The sequence below is a fragment of the Heterodontus francisci genome, chromosome 23 (genome assembly GCF_036365525.1).
Source record: "Heterodontus francisci isolate sHetFra1 chromosome 23, sHetFra1.hap1, whole genome shotgun sequence".
Classification (NCBI taxonomy): domain Eukaryota; kingdom Metazoa; phylum Chordata; class Chondrichthyes; order Heterodontiformes; family Heterodontidae; genus Heterodontus; species Heterodontus francisci.
This window is the reverse complement of record NC_090393.1, coordinates 2,477,673-2,505,620: the sequence shown is the minus strand read 5'-3', so window position 1 is coordinate 2,505,620 and position 27,948 is coordinate 2,477,673. Positions and strand designations below refer to the sequence as shown.

Genomic DNA, 27,948 nt, shown 5'->3' with positions numbered 1-27,948 from the left:
ACTATAACTTTGTTCACAAGTCTGTTGTGTGGCATGTATCAGATGCCTTCTGGAAGTCCATGTACACCACATCAACAGCATGGCCCTCATCAACCCTCTCTGTTACCTCTTCAAAAAACTCCAGCAAGGTAGTTAAACACGATTTTCCCTAAATAAATCCATGCTGGCTTTCTTTAATTAGCCCACATTTGTTCATGTGCCTATTAATTTTGTCCTAAATTATTGTTTCTACAAGTTTCCCCACTACCGAAGTTAAACTGACTGGCATGAAGTGGAGCAGCACTAAGGTCCCTAAGAGTTCAGAAAATACTGTTCCCCATTGCCCCTGCTGCCTCTCTGACTAATTACCTACTGCTTTCAATCACAGAACTGTCAGTGTTGCAGCCTTGGGAACAAAAAGAAATTGAGCAAGGGCTGGACACTGTGTACTAAGTTGTGTTCTGGAATCTCTCTGTGAGGGTAGTTTCTTCCCTAACTGGAGGTGAGATTTCCTGCCATGTTCTGAGTCTAGCTGAGAAGATCACTGAGGCTCTGACACTTGAAATCTGGCACTGGAGAAGTGTAGGAGCAGCCTTGGGGAACTCTTCCTCTGTTATCCCCCCCCTTCTCTCCCAGTTGTAGCCACCTAACTTCCACCCAGGGTTTTTTTTTTTAAGTGGAATGTCTGGAGTTGGGGCCTCAGCACATGGAGGATTGTGGGGTGTAACAGCAAAGTATCACTTCATGATACAGCACACATGACACATCATACTGCCATAATTTAAAAAAAAAACACAAACAATTTTTGTTGCACAACTGTACGACCTTGCAATGCAGTAAAATTATTATGCAGTGTGTAAGTAACAAGTGGGTAGTAACAGAACACACTCATGTTGGAAGCTTGTAGTAATTTGGTGCTAAATGAAAGCCCACATGAATAGCTGGTGTGAGAAATGGTAATGGGCCATTAGCTCAGTAAGGAAGTTGAGGCATGGTTTTAGGACAAAATAGAGGCTCATTTGCTTTGCAATATGACTTGCATATACCTGCTTGGTGTGATGAGTGCTCTACTCGCTTTCCTAAGTACGCGTGTCTTTATAAAATAGTTTATAAAGCAAATTTAAGCAATGGTTATTGAACAGAATGCAAACTGATTTTCTATTAAAGTAGCAAAGTGTAAAAGCTAAATGCTGTGGATGCTGGAAATCTGAAGTAAAAACACAAAGTGCTGGAAATACTCGGCGTGTCCGTCAGCATCTGTGGAGAGCGAAATAGAGTTAAAGTTTCAGGTAGATGACCTTTTATCAGAAAATAAAGTAGATATGTTTATTTTAAATGGAAGTGAATTGAACTGAAAGGTGTAGAGAATGAGATCGGAGGAATAATTGGACTGTCTCTTCTTCCATATAGTGTTGATACCGGCTGTCATAACATACCAGAAGGCCACAGACCTCAGCAATTTTATTACAGCATCCTCTTCAACTTTAGAGTCAAGTCCTGTGAATCTATCCTTGTTTCCTGAGCAGCAGCATATCACATATTCTTTAGGTATGAGCTTCTGGCCTGAAGTTTGCTGTTTTAAATTAATTTTAATTTCAGGATGGCCATGATGAGTAACCTGGTACTGAAATGTTGGAGTTCGGAATGTGATTCTCAGCTTCTGCTGAGACTTTCCTTTGGGATTCCCTAGAGCAGGGTTTGGCAGCCGAAATCACGAGCCATTTAAAAAAATTTAGTCAGAAACACCATATCTTAAGAACTGAAATACAATTACTCAAATGCCAATAATAATGAAAAACAGATACACATTTCAACAACATTTTAAAGGTTTTTACAAAACGTTTGTTAATTGATACTTTCTCACAAGTACAATATTAATAAAAGTTTAAAAAGAAACAAGCCATTTAATTACCATCAAAATGGGCTCGATAATCAAGATTGGGAGTCACGAGAGTCCCTTTAATGAGGCGCATGTGGCTCCGGCGCCCCAGGTTGCAGACCCCTGCCCGAGAGAATGACGTTGGCAGTTTTGCCCTCTTTGCCTTGGGGAAATAGGCCACACCAGTGTACAAGGGAAAGACCCCCTTTGAACACTTGCTTACCAAGGAGTGATATCAATGATAACCTCAATCAGGTGTGTGAAGTTCCAGATGGACTGGATTTCTGTCACTTATTTCACTTTCCAGAAGCAACCCCCCTGCTTTTCTGTTACAGCAGCTAATAATTGACTGAGTCTGGTGGTCTTTGCTCAGCCACTCTTCCTGGTTCCAACTGTTGGTCAGACTCTAACGAAATACCTCCTGGTCTCTGCTACAAACCCTAAACTTGTTCTTCATACCCTGACTCTGTGCCCTTCTGCTCCGGTGCATATGAAAATCTTATTTTGACTTTGCTTTCTATGTCCCCTAAGTATATTGCACCTCCATAAGGACCCACTGAGATGTGTCTTTTTGAGGATGCAGATCTCCAGCTTATCAAGTAGCTCCTCCTGACACCTGGGGTTAGCTTTGTTGCTCTCTTCTGCACTGACAGGGTCTGAGTGCCTCCTTGTTCTGTGGTGGCCAGACTGTTCACAATGCAGCCGGACCTGGGCAGTGTACATTTTTAGCAGGAGCTCTTAGAGATTTCACTTTGACGGATTTGCTTATTGTTACCACCCACTGTTGGGAGATAGTGAGCAACGAGTCAGCTGATACTCCCCTGGCTGCTTCTGTTCCATCCACATGTGTCTACTTCCTGATATGCAGTAATGTGCGTTTATCTGAATATGCGTCATTTGCCGCTGATCTGCCCAGGTCTAAACCCTGTTCAGTTCTCCTGTGAGTACTCCACCCACCCCTTCAAGCTTGGTGTCATCTGCAAAGTTATGATAGAACTGTAAAAGTTCGTAATATGGTAGGAAGCCACTGGTCCCATCATGTATGCTGGCTCTTTGCTACAATAATTCAAAAATAATCCACTGACCAGGGATTAATTGACGTGACTTGTTTGTTTTCTTCAATACAGAACTGGTTAATAAATCAGATCCCAAACTTGTAGAGGGAGTGTGTGAAAATATGATATTGGCCACAGAATATGTCTTCAGCTGGAAAGCAAATACGATATCTAATGTCACTTTGCTTGTTACGGTGGGAAATGTTCCCTTAGATTCATCAGGTAGGATGTTCCTCCATTGTTGGCAATATCTATTGTACATGCAGTGATTTTAATAAATTTCTATTTGGTTAAGTAGTGATAGCCAGTTTTACATTTGTCTTACTGATGGAATTTAATGCCCGGATACCCTGCAGTCTGTGTTTGTCTGCCTCATCTCCATTTCAATCTCTAATGTCTTCCTTTCCAGATACTTTGACCCAAAGATTCAGCGTGACTTTCACTAACTTAATAAATGACCGTCTACCAAATGTAACTTGGTCTGGCAATCCAGGTGAGACTGCAGCTTATTGCATCTTCTTGCATTATTACATTCTGGACAAGTTTTATCAATGCAAGTTTGGAGTTTGTGTCTGTACTTAAAAATGTAAGTATTGAAGTCATTTCATGCTGAGGCTAGGTTCTGTTGGCGGGGGAAGTTTTGAGCTGGAAATTTACAGGCACCTGGCAATCTGCAAACTTCCCTCAGTAAAAGCAAAGCGATCAACCTGTAATTAACCTATTTAGATTATTTCCTCATGGGGGTTACAGGAACATCGTAACAGGAGTAGACCATTCGTCCCTTTTGAGCCTGTTCTGCCATTCAATGAGATCTTGGCTGATCTGTGACCTACCTTGAGATCCAAACTTTTACCACCTTTTGTGTGAAGTGTTTTCCAATTTCACACCTGAAAAGTCTGCATCTTAATTTTTAGACGATGTGCCCTGGTCCTAGACTCTCCAACCAGCGGAAATAGTTTCTATGGATCTACTGACCTTTAAAGTTAGCAGTTAAATGCTACACCTGGTGCTCCAGACCCAGGGTGATAGAAGTTTGTCATAGAGTTATACAGCACAGAAACAGGCCCTTTGGCCCATCGTGTCTGTGCGGCCATCAAGCACCGAACAATTCTAATCCCGTTTTCCAGCACTTGGCCCATAGCATCGTATGCTATGGCGTTTCTATTGCTCATCTAAATACTTAAATGTTGTGCGGGTTCCTGCCTCTACCACCTCTTCAGGCAGTGTATTCCAGATTCCAACCACCCTCTGAGTGAAAATATTTTTCCTCACATCCCATCTAAACCTCCTGCCCCTTACCTTAAATCTATGCCCCTGGTTATTGACCCCTCCACTAAGGGAAAAAAGTTTCTTCCTATCTAACCTATCAATGCCCCTCATAATTTTGTATACCTCAATCATGTTCCCTCTCAACCTTCTCTGCTCTAAGGAAAACAACCCTAGCCTTTTCAGTCTCTCTTCATAGCTGAAATGCTCCAGCCCAGGCAACATCCTGGTGAATCTCCTCTGCACCCTGTCCAGTGCAATCACATCCTTCCTATAGTGTGGTGACCAGAACTATACACAGTACTCTAGCTGTGGCCTAACTAGCATTTTATACAGCTCCATCATAACCTCCCTGCTCTTATATTCTATGCCTCGGCTAATAAAGGCAAGTATCACATATGCCTTCCTAACCACCTTATCTCCCTGTGCTGCTGCCTTCAGTGACCTATGGACAAGTACACCAAGGTCCCTGTGACCCTCTGTACTTCCTCGGGCCCTACCATCCATTGTATATTCCCTTGCCTTGTTAGTCCTCCCAAAAAGCATCACTTCACACTTCTCAGGATTAAATTCAATTTGCCACAGCTCCGCCCATCTTAGCCCATCTATATCCTGTAATCTAAGACTTTCCTCCTCATTATTTATGACACCACCAATTTTCATGTCATCTCTGAAGTTACTGATCATACCTCCTATATTCACGTCTATATCATTAATGTACACTACAAACAGCAAGGGTCCCAGCACCCGATCCCTGTGGTACACCACTGGTCACAGGCTTCCACTCGCAAAAATAACCCTCGACCATCACCCTCTGCCTCCTGCCACCAAGCCAATTTTGGATCCAATTTGCCAAATTGCCCTGGATCCCATGGGCTCTTAGCTTCTTAACCAATCTCCCATGTGGTACCTTATCAAAAGCCTTACTGAAGTCCATGTAGACTACATCAACTGCTTTACCCTCATCTACACATCTAGTCACCGCCTCGAAAAATTCAATCAAGTTAGTTAGACACGATCTCCCCCTGACAAAGCCATGCTGACTATCCCTGCCTCTCCAAGTGGAGATTAATCCTGTCTCAGAATTTTTCCCAATATTTTCCCAACCACTGATGTTAGACTCACTGGCCTGTAATTACCTGGTTTATCCCTGCTACCCTTCTTGAATAATGGTACCACATTTGCTGTCCTCCAATCCTCTGGTATCGCTCCTGTTGCCAGAAGGATTTGAGAATTTGTGTCAGTCCCCCTGCTATCTCCTCCCTTGCCTCACATAACATTGGGATACATCTCATCTGGGTCTGGGGATTTATCCACTTTTAAGCCCACTGAAACAGCTAATACTTCCTCCCTTTCAATGCTAATATGCTAATACGGCACAGTGGTTAGGGGCGGCACAGTGGCGCAGTGGTTAGCACTGCAGCCTAACAGCTCCAGCGACCCGGGTTCAATTCTGGGTACTGCCTGTGTGGAGTTTGCAAGTTCTCCCTGTGTCTGCTTGGGTTTCCTCTGGGTGCTCCGGTTTCCTCCCACATGTCAAAGACTTGCAGGTTGATAGGTAAATTGGCCATTATAAATTGCCCCTAGTATAGGTAGGTGGTAGGGAAATATAGGAACAGGTGGGGATGTGGTAGGAATATGGAATTAGTGTAGGATTAGTATAAATGGGTGGTTGATGGTCGGCACAGACTCGGTGGGCCGAAGGGCCTGTTTCAGTGCTGTATCTCTAAATAAAATAAAAGTATATCGCAATCCCCCTCAATGATCACTACACCTACATCGTCCGTCCTTCTCCATAGTAAACACAGATGAAAAGTAATCATTTAAAACCTCACCTACGTCCTCCGGTTCCCCACACAGGTTGCCACTTTGGTCCCTAATGGGCCCTACTCCTTCCCTGGTTATCCTCTTTCCCTTAATATACTTATAAAATGCCTGCCAGTGTTTTTTCATGTCCCCTCTTCGCTCTCCTGATTATCTTTTTAAGTACCCACCCCCCCCCCCCCCCTACACTTTCTATACTCCTTTAAGGCCTCTGCTGTTTTCAGCGCTCTGAGTTTGTAACTCTCAATCATTTGTTATTTTTTAATCTGAGATTGATTAGATTTTTGTTAATGAAACGTATTCACGGATATGGAGCAAAGGCAGATATATGGAACTAGGTTGCGGATCAGCCACGATCATAGCTCAAGGGGCTAAATGGCCTCCTTCTGTTCCTGTGTTCCTCCCTATGTTCCTCTGACTCCAGGCTACTAATGTACAAGACTCCTCCTTTTAATTGCCAGAAGATGCCAGAATTTTCTTGGGGGAAGGAGAGGACAGAGTTTAGTCTCACTGCCAATGTTGTGCAGGCCTATCACAGCCATGCAGCTAAAGCAGAAGGGGGCATTGTTGGACTTCTGTCTCTTGAATGCCAGCTGAGTGCCACAGTGCAGGGATTGTTCAGTGATACGTGAAGCTTCTGGGGGCATGCCCAAGAAAGGAATAGCCTATAAGAGTGGTCCATTAGTGGTTCTAAAACAACCCTACCCTGACGTTGAAAAGTATTTAGGCTACCAATCTTCATCAGCAGCCACAAGGTCCCATGTGTGAAAGACCAAAATGCAGGTGGCAGCCAACCTCACATTCCCTGACACCATCTCGCATTTAGTCTTAGTCATTTACGGCACAGAAGGAGACCATTCAGCCCATCAAGTCCATTTGACTCTGCTGGGGTCAGGCTTCTACCTTGATACCTTAGACTGTTGAAAGGCTATGGGCAGGAGCAGCCCCCTTCAGTGCACTACTCCTGTGCAGCGGGGCCGAAGGGTGGGGCAGGATCATTTTTCCTATGATTTTATTGGAGTTGTCTTTAAGAGGGCTAAATTGGTGCAAGCTTTTCGGTTTGTTATGATACTTGTAGTTTTGAAATTACAACAACTTGCATGTTCATTTCAAACATGTAACATTGCAAATGTTACACTCCTGTTCAAAAAGTGGGAGAGCAATAAGCCCAGCAACTACAGGCCAGTCTAACATTGGTGGTCGGGAAACTTTGAGACAGAATCCAGGACGAAATTAATTGACACTTGGGAAAAGGGCAAACAGGACAAAGCCTGGATGAGTGCAGCTGCAACAATGCTCAAGAAACTTGACAGCATCCACGACAAAGCAGCCTGCTTGATTGGCACCTCATCGACCACCTTAAACATTCACTTCCTGCACCACTGACACACCGTGGCAGCAGTGTGTAGCATCTATAAAATGCACTACAGCAACTTGCCAAGACTCCTTCGACAGCATCTTCCGCACCCGCAAGCTCTACCACCTAGCAGAACAAGGGCAGCAGATGCATGGGAACACCACCACCTGCAAGTTCCCTTCCAAGCCACACACCATCCTGACTTGGAACTATATCACCGTTTGTTCACTGTCGCTGGGTCAAAATCTTGGAACTCTCTCCCTGGGAGTATTTCCACCACTACACAGACTGCAGTGGTTCAAGGAGGTAGCTCACCACCATCTTCTCAAGGGCAATTGGGGATGGGCATTAAATGCTGGCCTTGTCAGTGACATTCACATCCCTTGAATGAATTTAAAAATAGGGACTTCAGAGACTGGGGAAGGTGGGGTTCTGCTTAGAGTAGCGAAAGCTAAGAGGAGATCTGATAGACTTGTTTTCATAGAGTAAATAGGGCAAAACTGTTTCCAGTGACAGAAGGGTTGGTAACCAGAGGACACAGATTTCAGGCGATTGACAAAAGAGCTGGAGGTGATGTCAGCACTTTTTTTTTAGGCAGCAGGTTGTTATGAAATGAAATGCACTGCCTGAAAGGGTGACGGAAGCAAATTCAATAGTAACTTTCGAAAGAGGATTAGATAAATACTTGAAAGGGAAAGAACAGGGGAGGTGGGACTAATTGGATCGCTTTTTCAAAGAGCCAGCACAGGCATCATGGATGGAATGGCTTCTTTCTGTGCTCTGTTATTCTGTGATTCTGTGTGTGACCATCCGTAAAATACACATTGATGTAATGGGTATCTGTTGATTTCAGGTTACCAGATTGGCAAACCTGTTTTAGGTGCATTTGAAACTGGCAAGACCTTACAAAGGGCTCCCTTAAGCATATGGCGACCAGGTGATATATTTTCTTGTGGACATTAGAATAATAAACTCTCTTTCATTCATTTTGTCTCCTGGGGAGTGGACGCAGGAAACCAAATTGTTCACACGCTGCCCTACAAATTTCGATATTGTTGCTTCCCTCGATCAGTGGGTGAACAGTCTTCCTGTCAAATCGAGACAAGAAGAGTAAAATTATATGGAAGGCGATAAAATGGAAAATAAGGAAGCTAGAAATGTTTCGAAAATAGGTGCAAGAGTTAACTCCTGTACTGAGGTGTTCATCAGCTACATACGAATTAGGAGCAGGTGTAGGCCACTCAGCCCCTCGAGCCTGCTCCGCTATTCAACAAGATCATGGCTGATCTGATTGTAACCTCAACTCCACATTCCTGCCTATCCCCGAGTTGGTGAAGGAAATTTCCCATCAGCTGAAGTGCAAAGATTGCAATTTTCTTTTTCCTCACTAAATTTCATTTTTATCCTCCTATAAATTAGTTACCTTGAGATATTAAAATGATACTAAGTTGGTACAGTATCGAAACACTGTCGCTGATGCGCTATTCCACCTTGCTATCCTCAAGCATTGCTGATTATATTGCTATTTGACCACTGCGGGAGTTCTGAATGCAGGTCTGGAGACCCAATTGTTCAGTGTCCTGATTAGAAGAGGCTCAATTAGAGCATCTCTTGATCCTGTTGACATTAAGTTGAGCAGGGACTGGCCTCCACTGTGCTCCAGAACCTATAGCAGTGGCTCAGTATGAATCAAGCCCCGAGCCCGAAGGGGGTTTAACCACATTAGCAATCTGACTCAAATAGAAATTAAATTTCTACTTGTATGTTTTCTTAAAAGATATTTTCATTCCTTTTTATTCTGTAGTTGGAAATGGGTTGTGCTCATCAGCTCAAACAACATCAGTGTTGTTTGGAAAGGACTCAACCTCTGGCTGCCGATTGAGGCTCAGCATTGATAACTTTGAAAACTGTACTGATCTCAGGTGTGTAACGTGCCCATATATGATTCCTTAAAACAAAATGTCAACATTTATTGGGAAGAAATCTAGAATACCTGTTGAATGTGCAGGCTCCATCACTGTCGGAATTTGCCACAGTGACTGTCCATCTACAGTTCATTCTTGCTGTTTTTTTTTAAAAAAAAAGCTAACTTGTAATTGACAAGTTGCTTCTGAAAGTGAATATGGAGGAGGTAAGATGGTGGTACTACGACGGGACATGAGTGCTCTACATCATTAAGTTACTGAGACCAGCTGTACAGTACTGGATTGTGAACCTTGACTATAGTTTGTTTTTTTTTGATTTAGAGATACAGCACTGAAATGGGCCCTACGGCCCACTGAGTCGGTGCCGACCATAAACCACCCATTTATACTAATCCTACACTAATCCCATATTCCTACCACATCCCCACCTGTCCCTATATTTCCCTACCACCTACCTATATTAGGGGCAATTTATAATGGCCAATTTACCTACCAACCTGCAAGTCTTTTGGCTGTGGGAGGAAACCGGAGCACCTGGAGAAAACTCACGCAGACACAGGGAGAACTTGCAAACTCCACACAGGCAGCACCCAGAATTGAACCCGGATCACTGGAGCTGGGAGGCTGCAGTGCAAACCACTGCACCACTGTGCCGCCCACCGCAGGGGTCTGAGAAAATCTGAGGATGAGTTGTCACACACCATCTAGCAGCTGGCTCTAGCATGCTTAGAGACCTGGGCGAAGGTATTCTGTTGATCCTTCTCTGCTGCAAAGGAATGATGTACCTTCATTTTGTATATTAAAATAAATTTTCCTGACCTTCGGATATCTCAAAGTGCTTCACAGCCAATAAAGTACTTTTAGAAGCATAGTCACTGTAATGTAGAGAAATAAAATGAAAAGCAAGCTGAATGAAACACGTTACTATGTTTGAAACTAGTGGCACCAGCTCAGAAATGTAAGGGTTTCAAAATTCTTACCTAAAGTGGCTGTTTTTAACTTTCCTGTCGCTTCCAGCTACATATTGGCCAAAACGTCTGGTTAATGGACTGGAGAATCTTGGATTGTTCTCCTGAGAGCAGAGAACATTAAGGAGTGATTTAGTAGCCGTGTTCAAAATCATGAACTGTTTTGATAAAGTAAATAAGGAGAAACTGTTTCCACTGACAAAAGGGTCAGTAACCAGAGAACACAGATTTATGGTAATTGACAAGAGCCAGAGGGCAGATGAGAATTTTTTTTTACACAGTGGGATATGATCTGAAATGAACTACCTGCAAGGGTGGTGGAAAGAGATTCAATGGTAACTTTCAAAATTGAATTGGATAAATATTCGAAGGGGAGAAAATTGATATGGGGAAAGAGCAGGGAAGTGGGACTAATTGGAGAGCTCTTTCAAAGAGTTGGCACAGGCAAGATGAGTCGAATGGTCCCCTTCTGTACTGCATCATTCTGTGAAATTGTAATTTGTTCAATGTTAACAAATTGCCCTTCATTCTGTTCTGATGAAAAGTCATTGACCTGAAATGATAACTCTGCTTCTCTCTTTCCACAGATGTTCCTGACCTGCTGAGTATTTCCAGCATTTTCTGTTTTTTGCCCTTCATTCATAGTTACTTGTAGCTTTCTCCTCTACCTTCCCCTGTGTTCTTCTCTGTTTTCTATATCAGCCAGGCCATGGTCTCATTTGTTGTAAATCAAATAAAAAGAAATACATGGCAGTTCAGTCATTTTACTCAGAAGAAGCAGAGACCTGTTGGAATATTCTGTTAACCAATCCTTTCAGATGCTGCTCTCTATTTCCAGCACCTCGGCCTTTATTTCATGTTCATTGTGCCTGACGGGGTAACTTCTGTACAACTTTTTTCTAGTTCCTTTCCCAGATGAGCTCTCCACCCCACTCCACTGAAATGGGAACTCCCTTAAGAGTGTATCTAGTAAGGCTGAATGACATTTGAGGCTCAGTTACTGAGAGCCCATTGTTTTGCTGTAACAAGTATTCCTATATCGATTTTGAATTAAGACATGTCTACACTATAACTAAAAAACAGTTTGTGTCGCACTGCCACTAATGTTTAGGGTAACTTGGACCATGACTTTACTGAAGTGGCGTAAAACTGTCTGGAGGTGTGTGTTACAACAATGGGATTGGAACTTTAGTGCTTTGTACCAGCAGGTTTATAAAGTGTCCAGGGGCACCTTAGATTTGTTGGACATTTTCTGAACCTTATGTGGAGTTTGTGTTGGGGACAGTCCTGTTTTTGCACTCTAATCGCTGGAAGAGGAGCTCTGTGGCTGTGTGTAATTACACCTTCCAGATCGCGCTCCATGCCTGAAGGTTGAGCTTTGCAGGCAGTATCTGCATGGGAATGTCTAGCTGGGACCTACAGGTTTGCGATCACTGCCACCCATATAAATACAGCATCACAGTGCCTCTAATATATAATGACACTGCAACAGTCCCTGTGCTCACCTTTCTATGTGTTTATTAGAAATGAATTATTAATACTCCTCTGCTTCATGATAGGTTTATTGTTTATGAAAACCTTCTGAATCTTGTGCCAGAAAATGTATCAAGGAGAGGCAACTCAAACCCTACTGATCTGTCAGAATGGGTGCCTTTATTCAAAGGTATGTTTTTCCTTACAGCTGAAGTGTAGCATTTGGTACATTTATTTACTAAATAACTTTTCATAACGTACTGTATAAAACATGGAGAAAATTCCTATTTAATTACCTTCTACATACCATAAGCAATTATCTAAATTGAAGAACTTGTATAAGGATGGAGTTTGCATTTATAGTGCACATTCTCACACTGTCCCAAAGTGCAAGGCTGGATTGCATCTATTTTAACACAAGAAGTCTTACAAGTAAGCCAGATGAATTGAGGGTGTTGATTAACACATGGGAATATGATATTGCTATCATAGAGACATGGTTGAGGGAAGAAATGGACTGGCAGCTCAATATCTTCAGGTGTGACCGGGGGGGTGTAAAAGAGGAGGTGGCATTGCACTATTGATCAAGGAGGGATGATATCTTAGAAGGTTCCTCAAATGAGGCCATATGGGTAGAACTTAAAAACAAAAAGGGGGCAATCACTTTGCTCGGAGTGTACTACAGGCCTCCAAATAGTCAGAGAGAGATGGAGGAGCAGATATATATAGCAAATCTCTGAGGTGTAAAAATAATAGGGGATTTCAACTTCCACACAAGATCAGGTGGCAGGTTGTTCAACCTTGCCTGCCTAAGAGCGAAGACCAAAGTACGGAAAGTCCTCATCAGGGAACTCCTCTTTGCTGACGATGCTGCATTAACATCTCACACTGAAGAGTGTCTGCAGAGTCTCATCGACAGGTTTGCGGCTGCCTGCAATGAATTTGGTCTAACCATCAGCCTCAAGAAAACTAACATCACGGGACAGGACGTCAGAAATGCTCCATCCATCAATATCGGCGACCACGCTCTGGAAGTGGTTCAAGAGTTCACTTACCTAGGCTCAACTATGACCAGTAACCTGTCTCTCGATACAGAAATCAACAAGCGCATGGGAAAGGCTTCCACTGCTATGTCCAGACTGGCCAAGAGAGTGTGGAAAATGGCGCACTGACACGGAACACAAAAGTCCGAGTGTATCAAGCCTGTGTCCTCAGTACCTTGCTCTACGGCAGCGAGGCCTGGACAACGCATGTCAGCCAAGAGCGACGTCTCAATTCATTCCATCTTTGCTGCCTCCTGAGAATCCTTGTCATCAGGTGGCAGGACTGTATCTCCAACACAGTAGTCCTCGAGGTGGCCAACATCCCCAGCATATACACACTACTGAGTCAGTGGCGCTTGAGATGGCTTGGCCATGTGAGCCACATGGAAGATGGCAGGATCCCCAAGGACACATTGTACAGCGAGCTCGTCACTAGTATCAAACCTACCGGCCATCCATGTCTCCGCTTTAAAGATGTCTGCAAACGCGACATGAAGTCCTGTAACATTGATCACAAGTCGTGGGAGTCATTTGCCAGCGATCGCCAGAGCTGGTGGACAGCCATAAAGGCGGGGCTAAAATGTGGCGAGTCGAAGAGACTTAGCAGTTGGTAGGAAAAAAGACAGAAGCGCAAGGGGAGAGCCAACTGTGTAACAGCCCTGACAACCAATTTTTTCTGCAGCACCTGTGGAAGAGTCTGTCACTTCAGTATTGGCCTTTATAGCCATTCCAGGCGCTGCTCCACAAACCACTGACCACCTCTAGGCGCTTACCCATTGTCTCCCGAGACAAGGAGGCCAAAGAAGAAGAAGAATATTAACTGGGATAGTCTTCGTGCAAAAGGCTTAAAGGGGGCAGAAGTCTTAAAGTGCTTTTTGAGCCAGTACGTAGAAAGTCCTACAAGAGAAAGGGCAGTACTGGACCTAATCATAGGGAATGAAGCCAGACAAGTGTAGAAGTGTCAGTGGGGGAGCATTTCGGGGATAGTGACCATAGCTGTAAGATTTAAGTTAGTTATGGAAAAGGACAAAGATGGACCGGAAATAAAGGTACTGAATTGGGGGAAGGCCGATTTCAATATGATAAAACAGGATCTGGCCAGAGTGGACTGGGAGCAGCTACTTGTAGGAAAGACTACATTAGACCAGTGGGAGTCATTCAAAGAGGAAATAGTGAGAATTTGGGGCCAACATGTTCCTGTAAAGGTGAAGGGTAGGACCAACAAGTCCAGGGAACCCTGGATGTCGAGGGATATAGAGGATTGAATAAGGAATAAAAAAAGGAGGCTTATGGCAGATTCAGGGGGCTGAAAACAGCAGAGGCGCTAGAGGAGTATAGAAAGTGTAGGGGGGGTACTTAAAAGTAATTCGGAGAGCGAAGAGGAGTCATGAAAACATGCTGGCGGGCAAGATAAAGGAAAATCCCAAGACGTTTTATTAGTATATTAAGGGCAAGAGGATAACCAGGGAAAGAGTAGGCCCCATTAGGGACCAAAGTGGCAATCTGTGTATGGAGCGGGAGGACGTGGGTGAGGTTTTAAATGATTACTTTTCATCTGTGTTCACTATGGAGAAGGATGATGTAGGTGTAGAGACCAGGGAGGGAAATTGTGATATACTAGAACAAATAAGCATTGAAAGGGAGGAGGTATTAACAGTTTCAGCGGGCTTAAAAGTGGATAAATCCCCAGACCCAGGTGAGATGTATCCCAGGCTGTTATGTGACGCAAGGGAGGAGAAAGCAGGGGCTTTGGCACAAATTTTCAAATCCTCACTGGCCACAGGAGAGGGGCCAGAGGACTGGAGGACAGTGAATGTGATACCATTATTTCAAGAACGATAGCAGGGATCAACCAGGTAATTACAGACCAGTGAGTCTAACATCAGTGGTTGGGAAAATATTGGAAAAAATTCTGGGGGACAGGATTAATTTCCACTTGGAGAGGCCGAGATTAATCAAGGATAGTCAGCATGGCTTTGTCAGGGGGAGATCATGTCTAACAAACTTGATTGAATTTTTCGAGGAGGTGACTAGATGTGTAGATGAGGGTAAAGCAGTTGATGTCATCTACATGGACTTCAGTAAGACTTTTGATAAGGTCCCGCATGGGAGATTGGTTAAGAAGGTGAGAGCCCATGTGATCCGGGGCAATTTGGCAAATTGGATCCAAAATTGGCTTAGTGGGAGGAGGCAGATGGTGATGGTCGAGGGTTATTTTTGCGAGTGGAAGCCTGTGACCAGTGTTGTAGCAGGGATCGGTGCTGGGACCCTTGCTGTTTGTAGTGTACGTTAATGATTTAGATGTGAATATAGGAGATATGATCAGTAAGTTGGCAGATGACATGAAAATTGGTGGTGTCGTAAATAGTGAGGAGGAAAGTCTTAGATTACTGGATGATATAGATGGGCTGGTAAGATGGGCAGAGCAGTGGCAAATGGAATTTAATCCTGAGAAGTGTGAGGTGATGCATTTTGGGAGGACTAACAAGGCAAGGGAATGTACAGTGGGTAGTAGGACTCTAGGAAGTACAGTGGGTCAGAGGCAGCAGCACAGGTAGATAAGGTGGTTAGGAAGGCATATGGGATACTTGCCTTTATTAGCTGAGGCATAGAATAAAAGAGCAGGGAGGTTATGATGGAGCTGTATAAAATGCTAGTTCGGTCACAGCTGGAGTACTGTGTACAGTTCTGGGCACCACACTATAGGAAGGATGTGATTGCACTGGAGAGGGTGCAGAGGAGATTCACCAGGATGTTGCCTGGGCTGGAGCATTTCAGCTATGAAAAGAGACTGAAAAGGCTAGGGTTGTTTTCCTTAGAGCAGAGAAGGTTGAGAGGGAACCTGATTGAGGTATACAAAATTGAGAGGCATAGATAGGGTAGATCGGAAGAAACTTTTTCCCTTAGTGGAGGTGTCAATAACCAGGGGGCATAGATTTAAGGTAAGGGGCAGGAGGTTTAGAGGCGATTTGAGGAAAAAAATTTTCTCACAGCAGGTGGTTGAAATCTGGAACAAAGTGCCCGAAGAGGTAGTAGAGGTAAGAATACTCAACATTTAAAAACTTTCTAGATGAGCACTTGAAACGCCATAGCATACAAGGCTACGGGCCAAATGCTGGAAAATGGGATTAGAAGAGATAGATGCTTGATAGCCAACACACACGATGGGCCGGAGGGCCTGTTTATGTGCTGTATGACTCTATGCTTCGCAGCCAATTAATTACCTTTGAAATGTAGTCACCAAGTACCATGGACAGCAGTGAGATGAATGGCTAGTTAATTTGCTTAGTGCTGTTGGCTGAAGGAGAAACGTTGGCTTGGATTCCCGAAACTGGCTGCTCCTTGATAAGTGCTGTGGGATCTTCTGCATTCACCTGAATTGGGAGGTGGGCCTTTGTTTTAACATCTTGTGGAAAGGGAGGCAGTTCTGACAATGCCACACTCCCTCAGTATTGCACCTGGAAGGGGTGTTTTCCAGTTATGTCCTTTACAAAGCGTGTGTGTCACCCTGCACTACACTCTGTAGAGTGCCTGAGACCCCCTTATGGTGGCTTGTTGGCCTTTGTTCACAAGTTTTCTCTGCCTTTTTCCAACTGAACCAGACAGTTAACCATCAAATGTAGAAAGCAGATTCTACCATAACTGTATCGTCCCAGTTGTTCATCTGATTGTTTTCAGATGAACATCTCTCAAAATAAATACTCTCCGGACTTAAATGCTGTCGAGGAGCTAATTTTTAACCAACACACTATCAGATGCTCAATGCTTACTGTTCCAATAGGGTATTAGAAGTCATTATGGAATCCAGAAAACCTACCATCAGAATTGGAAGATGTTTGCTCACTGGTAGTACTCAGCCTTCAGCCAGAAGGTTGTGAATTCAAGCCCCACTTAAATAACTAATCTGGGCTGACATTTCAATGCAGTACGAAGGGAGTGCTGTCTGAGGGACTGTTTTTCAATGATGCATTAAACTGAGGTTTCAGTCGCCTGTTCAAGTGGACATAACTGGTTCTATTTGAAGAACAGGGAGTACCCTTCTGCTTTGGCCAGCATTTCTCCTTCAACTCCACCGAAAACGGATTACCTAGTTGTATATCCCATTGCTGTTTGTTCCTGAGTGTAAATTTTCTGTGTTTGCCTACAGAACAACAAATTACTACACTTCAAAATCAATTCATTGGTTGTTTAGTATTTAGGAATGCCCCAAGGACATTATCAAGTGCTATATGAATTCAAGTTCTTCTTATGTTCATTTATATTCTAGGGCTGTAAGTAAGATCCTTTAGTTTTCTAAATTGGTCAAGAACTCCTATACTAATTTGTTTTAAATATATAAATGCAGTTCCACTTAATGGTTCAACTGAAGAAGAGGAGTTTGATGCATTGTGTCCTGAGATTCCTGCCAACTTGAATATTCGATTCCTCACAGCAGTGGTTGGTGCAATTGAAGGAGTGCCACAACAAGAGATACTTGGAGCTGAAGTTAAGTAAGAAACTGGGCATTGTAATTGTTTTGGTTAGTTGACATCTCTGAAAATAAATACTCTCAGGACTTAAATGCTGTAGAGGAGCTAAATTTTACCATACAGTAATTACATGCAGATCAATGCTGATTAATTTGGGATAAATTAATATTGGAGAGGTTTTCCCAATTATAAAGGGAATTCATTCATTTTTGGCTGGGGGAGAGGAGCTACAAGAAAAAAAGTTATTGGAATTTAAAGAAATTTTCTATACCAGAAATGGTAATTTGTACCCCTGTAGTTTGAGTTTGTCATAAACTACAGATTCATCTCTTCTCCATAGGCCATTGCATGAGGGGAAGAAAAATTACTCTAGGCAATGGATTTTCAACTCTGTCCATTTCTGCTCATAACTCAATCTTTCTGCTGTCATGATCCCTGTGGAGACCAAAAAACCAAAAGAACTGAATTTACCAAACAACCCCAATTTTAAAAAAAAAACAAATGGACAAGATTTCACTTTTATAACTTTTACTTTAACTATCAAACCGAAATCAACATAAATTAAACATGAATTAACAGACGAATCACAGTCAATATATACATCACAAATTACACATTTTCTATCAAATACAACAAAGATAGATCTCACGGATTTACTGGGCACTTCACTCAGCATATATGACACCAATTACAGCCACAAAGTTCTTCAGAGCTCGGAACTTCCTCAGGTAGATCTTCAGCTCCTTTCTTCCAAGATGAAGCCACCAATTCTCATCTGACAGCAGTTCCCCTTCAACCCGAACTCCATGGGTATGGTCCTCACCAAAACAGCGCATTTCTCTAGATCCTCCTTAGCTCTGCTCACGACAGTCTTGATGGCATGGATCCACCAGTATTACCTTTATAACAGTCCTTCAGTGACAACCCTGTGCACTGAATGGCCGGATTTTGTTAATCAGTTACCTTAAGTAACAAACAGCTGTAGCAACTGATATTTGCCTATTGCCAGCTCCTGGACCCAAACCTCACTTTCTTCAGCTTGCTTGCATCGCAGCCCTGCGTGATCTGAGCTCGGATGGCTTGGTGTCTTTTTTAAAAATCTGGTTCCAACCAGTTCAGTTTCCCCAGAAACCTGAGGTTTTAGTTTCTCTTTCAGTTAGGGTCTGTCTCAAAAAAAGACAAGCTTTAAAACCAGGGTCGCTGCACCTAACAGAACATTTGACAAGTCATCTGTTCAGACAATAGCTGGCACACACTCCCCCATGGGTTCAGCAAATCTCGAATTCCATCACACTGCCTCTGGTCCTTCAGATGATTTGTTTGAATCTCACTTTTTGCCCCCACACCTTAGCTCACATGACAACTTTCCCCATCAATCACATCCTCCTCGCTTCATATCGTTGTTTGTTATTCAAACAACAACTTGTATTTATATAGCGTCTTTAATGTAATAAAATGTCACAAGGTGTTTCTCAGGAGCATTATCAAACAGCATATGACACCAGGCCACATAAGGAGATATTGGGTCAGATGACCAAAAGCATGGTGAAAGAGGTAGGTTTTAAGTGTCTTAAAGGAGGTAAGTAAGGTACAGAGGAGGAGAGGTGTAGGGAGGGTACTCCAGAGCTGAGGGCTTAGACAGGTGAAGGCCCCGCCACCAATGGTGGAGCGATTAAAATTGGGTACCCTCGAGGACAGAATAAGAGGAGCACAAATATCTGAGGGTTGTGGGGCTGGAGGTGATTACAAAGATTGGGAGGGGTGAGGCCATGGAGGCATTTAAAGATGAGAATTTTAAAATCAAGACATTGCTTGAACGGGAGCCAATATAGATCAGTGAGCACAGGGGTGATAGGGGTATGGGACTTGGTATGAGTTAAGACGCAGGCAGCAGAGTTTTAGATGACCTCAAGTTTATGGAGGATGGAATGTGGGAGATCAGCCAGAAATGCATTGCTATAGTCCAGTCTGGAGGTAACAAAGGTGTGAATGAGGGTTTCAGCAACAGATGAGCTGAGATGGTGGTAAAGTTGAGCGATGTTACAGAGGTGGAAACAGGCGGTCTTTGTGATGGTGTGAATATGTGTTCGGAAATGCATCTTGGGGTCAAATGTGACACCAAAGTTTTGAACAGACTGGTTTAATCTCAGACTGGTACCAGGCAGAGGGATGGAGTTGGTAGCTAGGGAATAGAGTTTGGAAGCAGGGACTGAAAACAATGGGTTCAGTCTTCCCAATATTTAATTGGAGGAAATTTCTGCTCATCCAGTACTGGATGTCAAATAAGCATTTTGATAATTTAGCAACAGTGGAGGAGTCGAGAGGTGGTAGTGAGGTAGAGCTGGATGTCATCAGTGTACATGTGAAAACCAATGCTGTACTTTTGGATGATGTTGCTGAGGGGCAGTGTGGCAGTGAGAAATAGGAGGGGGTCCAGGATAGATCCTTGTGGGGGTGGGGGGAGGTGGGCACCAGAAGTAATGGTGCAGGATCTGGAAGAGAAGCCATTGCAAGTGATACTCTGGCTATGATTAGATAAGAAAGGAACTGGGTGAGTGCAGTCCCACCAGCTGGACGACAGTGGAGCGGCGTTGGAGGATGGTGTGGTCAACCATGTCAAAGGCTGCAACAGGTCGAGAAGGAGGCAGAGGGATAGTTTACCTTTGTCACAGTCACAGAGGATGTTATTTGTCACTTTGATAAGGGCTGTTTCTGTCCTGTGGCAGGGCAGAAACCTGATTGAAAGGCTTCAAACATGAAATTCCTGGAAAGATGGAAACGGATTTGGGAGGCGACAACATGTTCAAGGACTTTGGAGAGGAAAGGGAGGTTTGAGATGGGACGGTAGTTTGCAAGGCAGGTTGGGTCAAGGGTTTTTTTTTTGAGGAGGGGTTGATGATGGCAGATTTAAAGGGGAAAGGGACAACACCTGAAGAGAGAGAACCGTTCAAAATAAAGGATAACATGGGGACCAGGAGGGGAAGTTGGGTGGTTTGCGTTGGTAATTTGTCATTCACAGACCGAACGAAAAAAATCAATAAGAATGAATGAAAGGAGGAATTTAAAATGTGATGGAAATTAAATAGAAAAAGCAAATAATGTGATTATGAAAGCAGAATAAAAATAAAACTCGACAGATAACTCTTTGGCAATGCTTATTCTCTGCTTGAAATTGTCCCACACAGGCATGACTGAGCTCAGTAGCTCAGTACCTGAGGACTGTAGGCCTGAGCCTTTACTACTATGTGAATTCTACTCGTACTGCACAATACTGCATAAGCTGACACTTTGAAAAAGCTATCCAATTAATCTCTTTACCCATAGCCCTCTATATTTTTTCTTTTCAACTATATATCTAATTCCCTTTTGAGATTCACTACTGAATCTGCTTCCACTGCCCTTTCATACAGCACTTTCCAGATCACAACAACTCTGTGTAAAAAAAAAAAATTCCCTAAGCTCTCCTCCATCTCCTATTTTACAAATTGCGTGATTGAATTTGTCATCTCAGTTTTTCCACAGTGACCTGGCAAATCAAATGTGGAGGAGGAAATGCAGCTACTTGTTGGAACAATTCCCTTTTTCAGAACTTTTGGGTCAGCACATCGGTCCAGTTTATCCAAATACCAGCACAGCCTGAGCCAATGAAAACCAGGTAGAAGGAAACTGTCGCATGGATTTTGTCAGATGGTGTCACTTTTTTTTCGTTATTTAGGATAGATGTATAAATAATTTTTGTATTGGAAATATAATCTTCTGTTACAAACCAAAATTACACAGACCTCCAATGAGAGGCACAGTGGTGGGCCCAACATGTCAGACCATAGCACGTATAATGGGGATTTGGAGCTGCAGGTTCCCCACATAGGGTTTACCTACTCTGGTTGGAAATATTGCTGGCGATGTCATCACATGACCACCTACTTCCAACTGCCCTGCCCCCACACATCAGCCATTGGTTGCCCGACACTTTCATCATCGAACTACTTCACCCTCCTATCCTGATAAACTCTTTTATTCGATCGGATGATTTTTGCCCATCAAACAGGCTTTTGGTCCATCTGATATTTTTATAACGAAAGTGTTCAAAGATTTTAAAAAACCCAATATTTTTATTGTCCCCATAATTTTTCTACTGGCTTTACTCGCAGCTGTGTCCTGAAGATTAATCTTTAATTCCTGGAGACCCCAGGGCAACCTGAGCTGCACATGATGATTTCCAAATTTCCACTGTCTGTCGGAGCAGGTGCTGAGAAGCAGCAAGCTGATTCCTCATATTAAGGAAGGAAGAGAAATGAATAAGAACTTAAGGAATAGAAGCAGGAGTAGGCCAAATGGCCCCTTGAGCCTGCTCCACCATTCAGTAGGTCATGACTGATCTTCTGCCTCAATTCTGCTTTTCCCACCCTATCGCCATTTCCATTAGTGCCCAAAAAAACATTGATCTCAGTCTTGAATATACTCCATAACTGAGCATGTACAGCACTCTGGGGTAGAGAATTCAAAAGATACACAGCCCTCAAAGTGAAGAAATTTCTCTTCATCTCAGTCTTAAATGATCGACCCCTTATCTGGAGACTCTGATCACTAGTTCTAGACCCTCCAGCTAGGAGAAACAACCTCCCAGCATCTACCCTGTCAAGCCCTCTAAGAATTTTATAGGTATACCTATAGACAAGCATTTGTTCATACAGTTTTTCATAAACTGTACAGTCATTGTTTATGCAACCAAAGTAACATGAATAAAACCTTGTGAAATAATTTTGTTGACTAGTTTCCAGATGAATTATGTTGAATATGACTGCTCTCGAAATGATGTTTGCTGGCCTGAACTTGCTTACCCATTAACAAGACATTACACAGGTAAGGAAGTTGTATTGCACTTGATCAACCTGTTGGGAAAAGGAAAAAGGGCTGGCGGGAAGACGGACCCTGCCTACACCATCCTACTATTGTGTGCCCTTAAGGAAGATGCAAGGATATGCCTTTTTGTCAAAGCTACTTGCTTGAAAATCTGTCTTAAGCCTGCATGGCAATGAACCTGGTCTACAACATCAGTGAGACTGGCAAGAAGCAAGGTGCTCTGTGTAAATCCTTGCACCACACTGCAGATGGCCATAGTGTAGCTGATGTGGAAACAGGTTTGGATGGCTGAGATTCTGTGTCGATTATCTGTCCGTGAAGCATTTAGACTGCAGTTGCTTTTGTTTTTCCCCCAGAGTTTTGTGTTGCTTTAAAACTGAGGCTTTTTTAGTTGTACTTTGATGCTGAGCATATAGCCAAGATTCATTTCAAGACTTGGTACACAGCCAAACCTGCATTAATGAGGGAAAGTCAGTGGCTAAAAGACGAGCATTGGTCTCCCAACTAGGAAGCCAATTCAAGTCCCTGTGTTGCTGATATTTGCACCCAGATTTCCCTTTCTGGAGGTAGACTTTTGCCAGGGTAATCCAAAATGATCTGTGCATAAAGTCCACTGAAGCACCAGCAATTTGTCTTAGGAAGAAAAGTTTGCAAAAGACCATCATTTGTCAAGTATGTGCTACAGGAACTGCTAATTTTTAAGTGTGTAGCTTTCTTTCCTCACTGATCATAACTATAAAGACTTAATCAAAACTTCAACCCATTCCTTTGCCAGCAGGATTGCAGTCACACAAAGGCAAACCTAATTAGTAGTCTTTACAGCTTTCTAAAATAAACCAAACTATTGATGTGTTCTGTGTGTGTTGAGCCCAGATTTTGTGTGTGCAGTCCAGCAATCAGGTGTGTGGTCAGAAGCCAATGATCCATACTTTCAGATTACAATCAGCCCCTCATCTTGTTTTCCAATAGTTTCAAGTTCAAATTAATTTTGTTCATATTTAAACATTTCTCTGTAATTTGGTTAAAAGCAAAGGGATCTGAAGACCCTGCAGAGACTTGTTTATAGACTTGTACACTGCATGTTAATCCCAAGGTTTGAATAGCAATTTCAGCTGCTCATGACAGGCAGCCTGACCTACATGCCCACAAACATGGGTTTACTGAGTTCAGATTGCCCTTCAGCTTGATGAATGGAGTAGAGTTTAACCCATATTGAAAGTGGAGATTCCATTGTTTTGAAGCAAAATCTTGATCTTGCCCTGTTGACTAAAGATGGAATCTTCACAACACTGTAGACACAAAATTGAGGAGTTGGACTAAAATTAGTATTTTTTGATTGAAGATGGGGAGAATTAAATCCTTGGCAGTGTTTACTGAATACTGTTATTGGTTTTGCCGAAACGAATTGCATTATCCAGTAATGTGAATAGGCAATGTAAACAAAATACCAGAGGGCATTTTGTACCAGAAAGAAATTCAGATTAACAATTTAAATTGTATCTGATTGAGGAATAGGCTGTATCAGCTTCTCTGAGACCATTACATCAGCTAATGGTATAAGGATTAGGGAACAAAGATTTAAAGTTTTAGGCAAGAGCTGCAGGGGGATGTGAGGAATAATGTTTTTATGCAGCAAGTAGTAATGACCTGGAACTCGGTGGATACAGAGATGATTAATGATTTCAAAAGGAAATTGGATGGGCACTTGAAGGAAATAAACTTGCAGGGCTACAGGGATAGAGCGGGGGAATGGGACTGACTGGATTGCTCTACAGAGAGCTGGCATGGACTCGATGGGCCAAATGGCCTCCTTCTGTGCCGTAATGACTCCATGACTGTTCTTAATGGCTTGTGTAGAAGGAGCAGTACTGGGCATGTTTCATGCAGTAAATAAAAAGTATGACTTGCATTTCTGTAGTACCTTTCATGACCTCAGGCCATTCATATATGCTTTACAGTCAATGAAATACTTTTGAAGTGTAATAATATAGGGAATGTGACAGACAATTTATGCACAGCAAGCTCCCACAGTAAGCAGTGAGGTAAATGACTAGATAATCTGTTTGTGATGTTAGATGAGGGATAAATTTTGGCCAGGACACCAGGAGAATTCCCCTGCTCTTCAAATAGTGCCATGGAATCTTTTGTCACATCCATCGGATTTCCCAAAGTGTTTCCAACCAATGGATTATTTTCAAAGTGTAGTCACTGTTATGTAGGCAAACATGGCAGACCAATTGAGTGTACAGCAAGATCCAACAAATGGTAAATAGTTGAGCAGATAATCTCTTCAGTGGAATGTGGTCCAGGACCCAATTATACCTCGGTATAATACTCTGTGCCAAAGACGGCATCCCTGACAGTGCAGCACTCCATCAGTACTGCACTGAAGTGTCAGCCTAGATTAGAAACTTGGGTTTAGGACAGGAAGCCCACAGAATTGTCAGTATTTCTGAGTGTGTATCACTATTTGCACAGGCCTCGCACACAGAATTTGAAACCCTATATTTTAAGATGCAGATGTTTTTATTTGCTTTTAATCAGAAGTACAGACCCAAGTGAACTTCTGTAATTTATTTATAACAGGAAAGATTGCATCACCTCCTAAAGGGATCAAAACATTTAAACGTCCGATGTAATTTGAGATTTCTGTATCCTTTACCAGGTGAAACATACTCACAGTCGATTGCTCAGGCAATGTTACTTGTGTTCCTCTTCCTGGTGACCACCGTGTTGGGAGACCCCTGGAGCAAAATCCGCAAAGCTTGGAACAGTGCCACATTTTATTAGACTGCTGCAGCAAATCTATCCCACAAACATTTCATTGCATTCTATTTACTCTGTTTTACTCAATAACTTGTACCACAGAAAGGATCACTGGACACACAGGGAAGGCAATTTAGCTCATCTATTCAGAATAAAGTCCTTCCTTTCCTTTGTCGCAACACCTAGCTGATTCTGAAATGGTTCCATGGTTTTTGCCTCTATCTTCGGTGAAGACCATTCTGGTGTGAGTCTTAAGGATGTCTCTTGCCAGTATTATTGTTGTTTTACATTTTTCCTCAAACATATACTCTAATACTGTGTACTGTATAAGCTTGCAGCTTTAAAATGTCCCCATGCATCTGTTCTGATCATTTGACAATGTTGTGTATGTCTGTGTATATATGTAAAATTTCAGTAACTGTACTATAGTGCTAACTTTAAATATTAGCCTGGATTTTGTCGTACTAATGACTCTGAAATAGCCAGTGTCCACCATCATTACTCCTCTGAAACTGACAGCAAGTTCTGAAGGCCACACACGTGCAGTAAATGGAGAAATTCAGAAGATGCTGTTAGTGATTTTATACTTCTCCACAAAGTGCTTTGTTGTCTTTGCAGACTGCAATCAAATTGAAATCACTGAATTGATGAACTTACCCTTTACACTGTTAGTCTCGCTGCAAAAACCTTTGAAAAAGTTAGACTTGAATGAGGTGTAACTGGGTTTTTAATGACTAGTATGTCATAATTACTCTGTAAAACTTCTTGGCCCTGTAAAAACTAATTTTATATCTGTGGAATGTCAAATTTCTTCACTACGATGAATTCCACTTTTTTTTAAGTTTGATATTTCAGGTACCTTAATTCTAAATGCATGTTCCAATCAATTAATTCATTTTACTTTCTGGTTTGTTATCTGAGAGAATATTTCAATGTGGTTGGCTACTTACTCTGCTTAATATCACTGTTGCTGGACTTGGTGCCAGATTCAAACTAACGACAGGAAAGGGGAAATCCATGCTGCAGAGAGAGGGAGGTCAGAGGTGAGCGCTGTTGCTCTGTCACTGACAGTAAAATCCAGGCCAATACATTTCCCTGCATATTTATGTAGGAGCTGTGTTGAGATGTAAGTGAATATGTAAAACCCTATTTTTGAATAAATTTTATTTTATACTTTGGGCAGTGCATGATGTTTTCAGTCGAAGTACTATCTTGTCTTCTCCAGACACAGTAATGTTGGGATTTTGATATGCCTTATCCAGTTATTTTAAAAAATCAGACCGGTCCCTGGGGATGAAAGCTCACAGCAGATTGAAGGGGAATTCAATTTTGGATGCTGAGTGAATTAAATCCACGTATCTCTACTTTTTATGGGAAATGGAAGTGACATAAAATGCACATTTATCAACTACAATTTGTGTGTTGTACTTTTTAAACTTGTTGGACCTACAAAATGAATTTGACGTATGTGCCTTGTTAAAGTTGCTGGGGGAGGGAGATGAGACAGGACACGTGTACATTATCTGAGGCAGCAGTGCAATCTGAATACGGCAAATCTCCACAGGCAGTTTTAAATTCTTTATTTGTTGTATTCGCAAAAGATGAAACTGGAACCTCCACATCTCTCAACCAGTTCTCCCAAAACCTCCCTCACCTTGCCCTTTATTCTGGCTCCTCTCTCTCTCATTGCTGACCTGTGTACAGCTGGGACTGTAAAGATGTTATGTCAAAGTAGGAAATCATTTAAACCTGCACTACTACAACAACTTGCATTTATACAGCACCTATGAAGTAGTAAAGGATCCTAAGGCACATTACAAGAGTGTAATTTTACACTGAGCCACATAAAGTGATATTAGAACTGAGGACCAAAAGGCTTGGGCAAAGAGGTTGGTTTTAAGGAGCATCTTAAAAAAAAAAACAAGAGTCAAAGTTTTAGAGAGGGAATTCCAGAGCTTAAGGCCTAGGCAGCTGAAGACAGGGCAGCCAATGGTAGAGTCATAGATACAGCACTGAAACAGGCCCTTCGGCCCACCGAGTCTGTGCCGACCATCAACCACCCATTTATACTAATCCTACATTAATCCCATATTCCTACCACATCCCCACCTTCCCTCAATTCTCCAACACCTACCTACAATAGGGGCAATTTACAATGGCCAATTTATCTATCGACCTCCAAGTCTTTGGCTGTGGGAGGAAACCGGAGCACCTGGCAGAAACCCACATGGTCACAGGGAGAACTTGCAAACTCCGCACAGGCAGTACCCAGAACCAAACGCGGGTCGCTGGAGTTGAGGCTGCGGTGCTAACCATTGCACCACCCCAGTGGAATGATTAAAATAGCGGATGCTCAAGAGGCTAGAATTGGAGGAGCGTGGATAACTTGGAGCATTGTGGGGCTGGAGGAGGTTACAGAGATAGAGGGTCGAGGCCATGGAGGAATTTGAAAACCAGGATGAGAATTTTAAAACAGCAAAGGTTTGTCAAATACTTTGTGTATGACCAAGGGGGGCTTATATGACATTCCGAAGAAGGGTCACTGACCCGAAACATTAACTCTGCTTCTCTTTTCACAGATGCTGCCAAACCTGCTGAGTGGTTCCAGCATTTCTTGTTTTTATTTAATATTGTTAATGCTATTTAACGTACATACACTAAAATATACTATCAGTAATGGTGGCCATGAAACTACCAGATTGCTGTTAAAAAACCCATTTGGTTCACTAATGTTCTTTCAGGAAGGAAATCTGCTGTTGTTACCTAGTCTGGCCTATGTGTGACTCCAGACCCACAGCAATGTGGTTGACTCCGAATTGCCCTTTGAAATGGCCTAGCAAGCCATTGTTATATTCAGGAAGGCGGCTCACTGCCCCCTTCTCATGGGCATGAATGCTAGCCTTGCCAGTGATGCCCACATCCCATGAATGAATAAAGAAAAACACTGAACAGCAAATCCCACCATGGACTGATCACAGTTCCGTGGATTGACTGGTATCGAATAATAATTTTAAATTCTCTACCGAATAGCCTGAATACTAAGTACGTTCATCACATTTTATGCAATGGACTCAAATTTTA

The 27,948-nt window shown here is 42.7% G+C and overlaps 1 protein-coding gene across 2 annotated transcripts in view; it reads left to right on the top strand.

Moving 5' to 3' along the window:
* Positions 1 to 26,045, top strand: part of tctn2 (tectonic family member 2) — a 56,796-nt gene extending 30,751 nt beyond the window's left edge. For both annotated transcript variants that reach the window (XM_068054503.1, XM_068054502.1), the window contains exons 9-18: positions 1,390 to 1,527; positions 2,986 to 3,135; positions 3,323 to 3,406; positions 8,214 to 8,297; positions 9,165 to 9,282; positions 11,813 to 11,916; positions 17,115 to 17,259; positions 20,750 to 20,893; positions 22,013 to 22,101; positions 24,767 to 26,045. In XM_068054503.1, coding sequence (XP_067910604.1) covers positions 1,390 to 1,527; positions 2,986 to 3,135; positions 3,323 to 3,406; positions 8,214 to 8,297; positions 9,165 to 9,282; positions 11,813 to 11,916; positions 17,115 to 17,259; positions 20,750 to 20,893; positions 22,013 to 22,101; positions 24,767 to 24,891 — 1,181 coding nt within the window. In that variant the 3' untranslated portion in view covers positions 24,892 to 26,045. The remainder of the gene's footprint in view (positions 1 to 1,389; positions 1,528 to 2,985; positions 3,136 to 3,322; positions 3,407 to 8,213; positions 8,298 to 9,164; positions 9,283 to 11,812; positions 11,917 to 17,114; positions 17,260 to 20,749; positions 20,894 to 22,012; positions 22,102 to 24,766) is intronic.
* Positions 26,046 to 27,948: the final 1,903 nt, after the last annotated feature.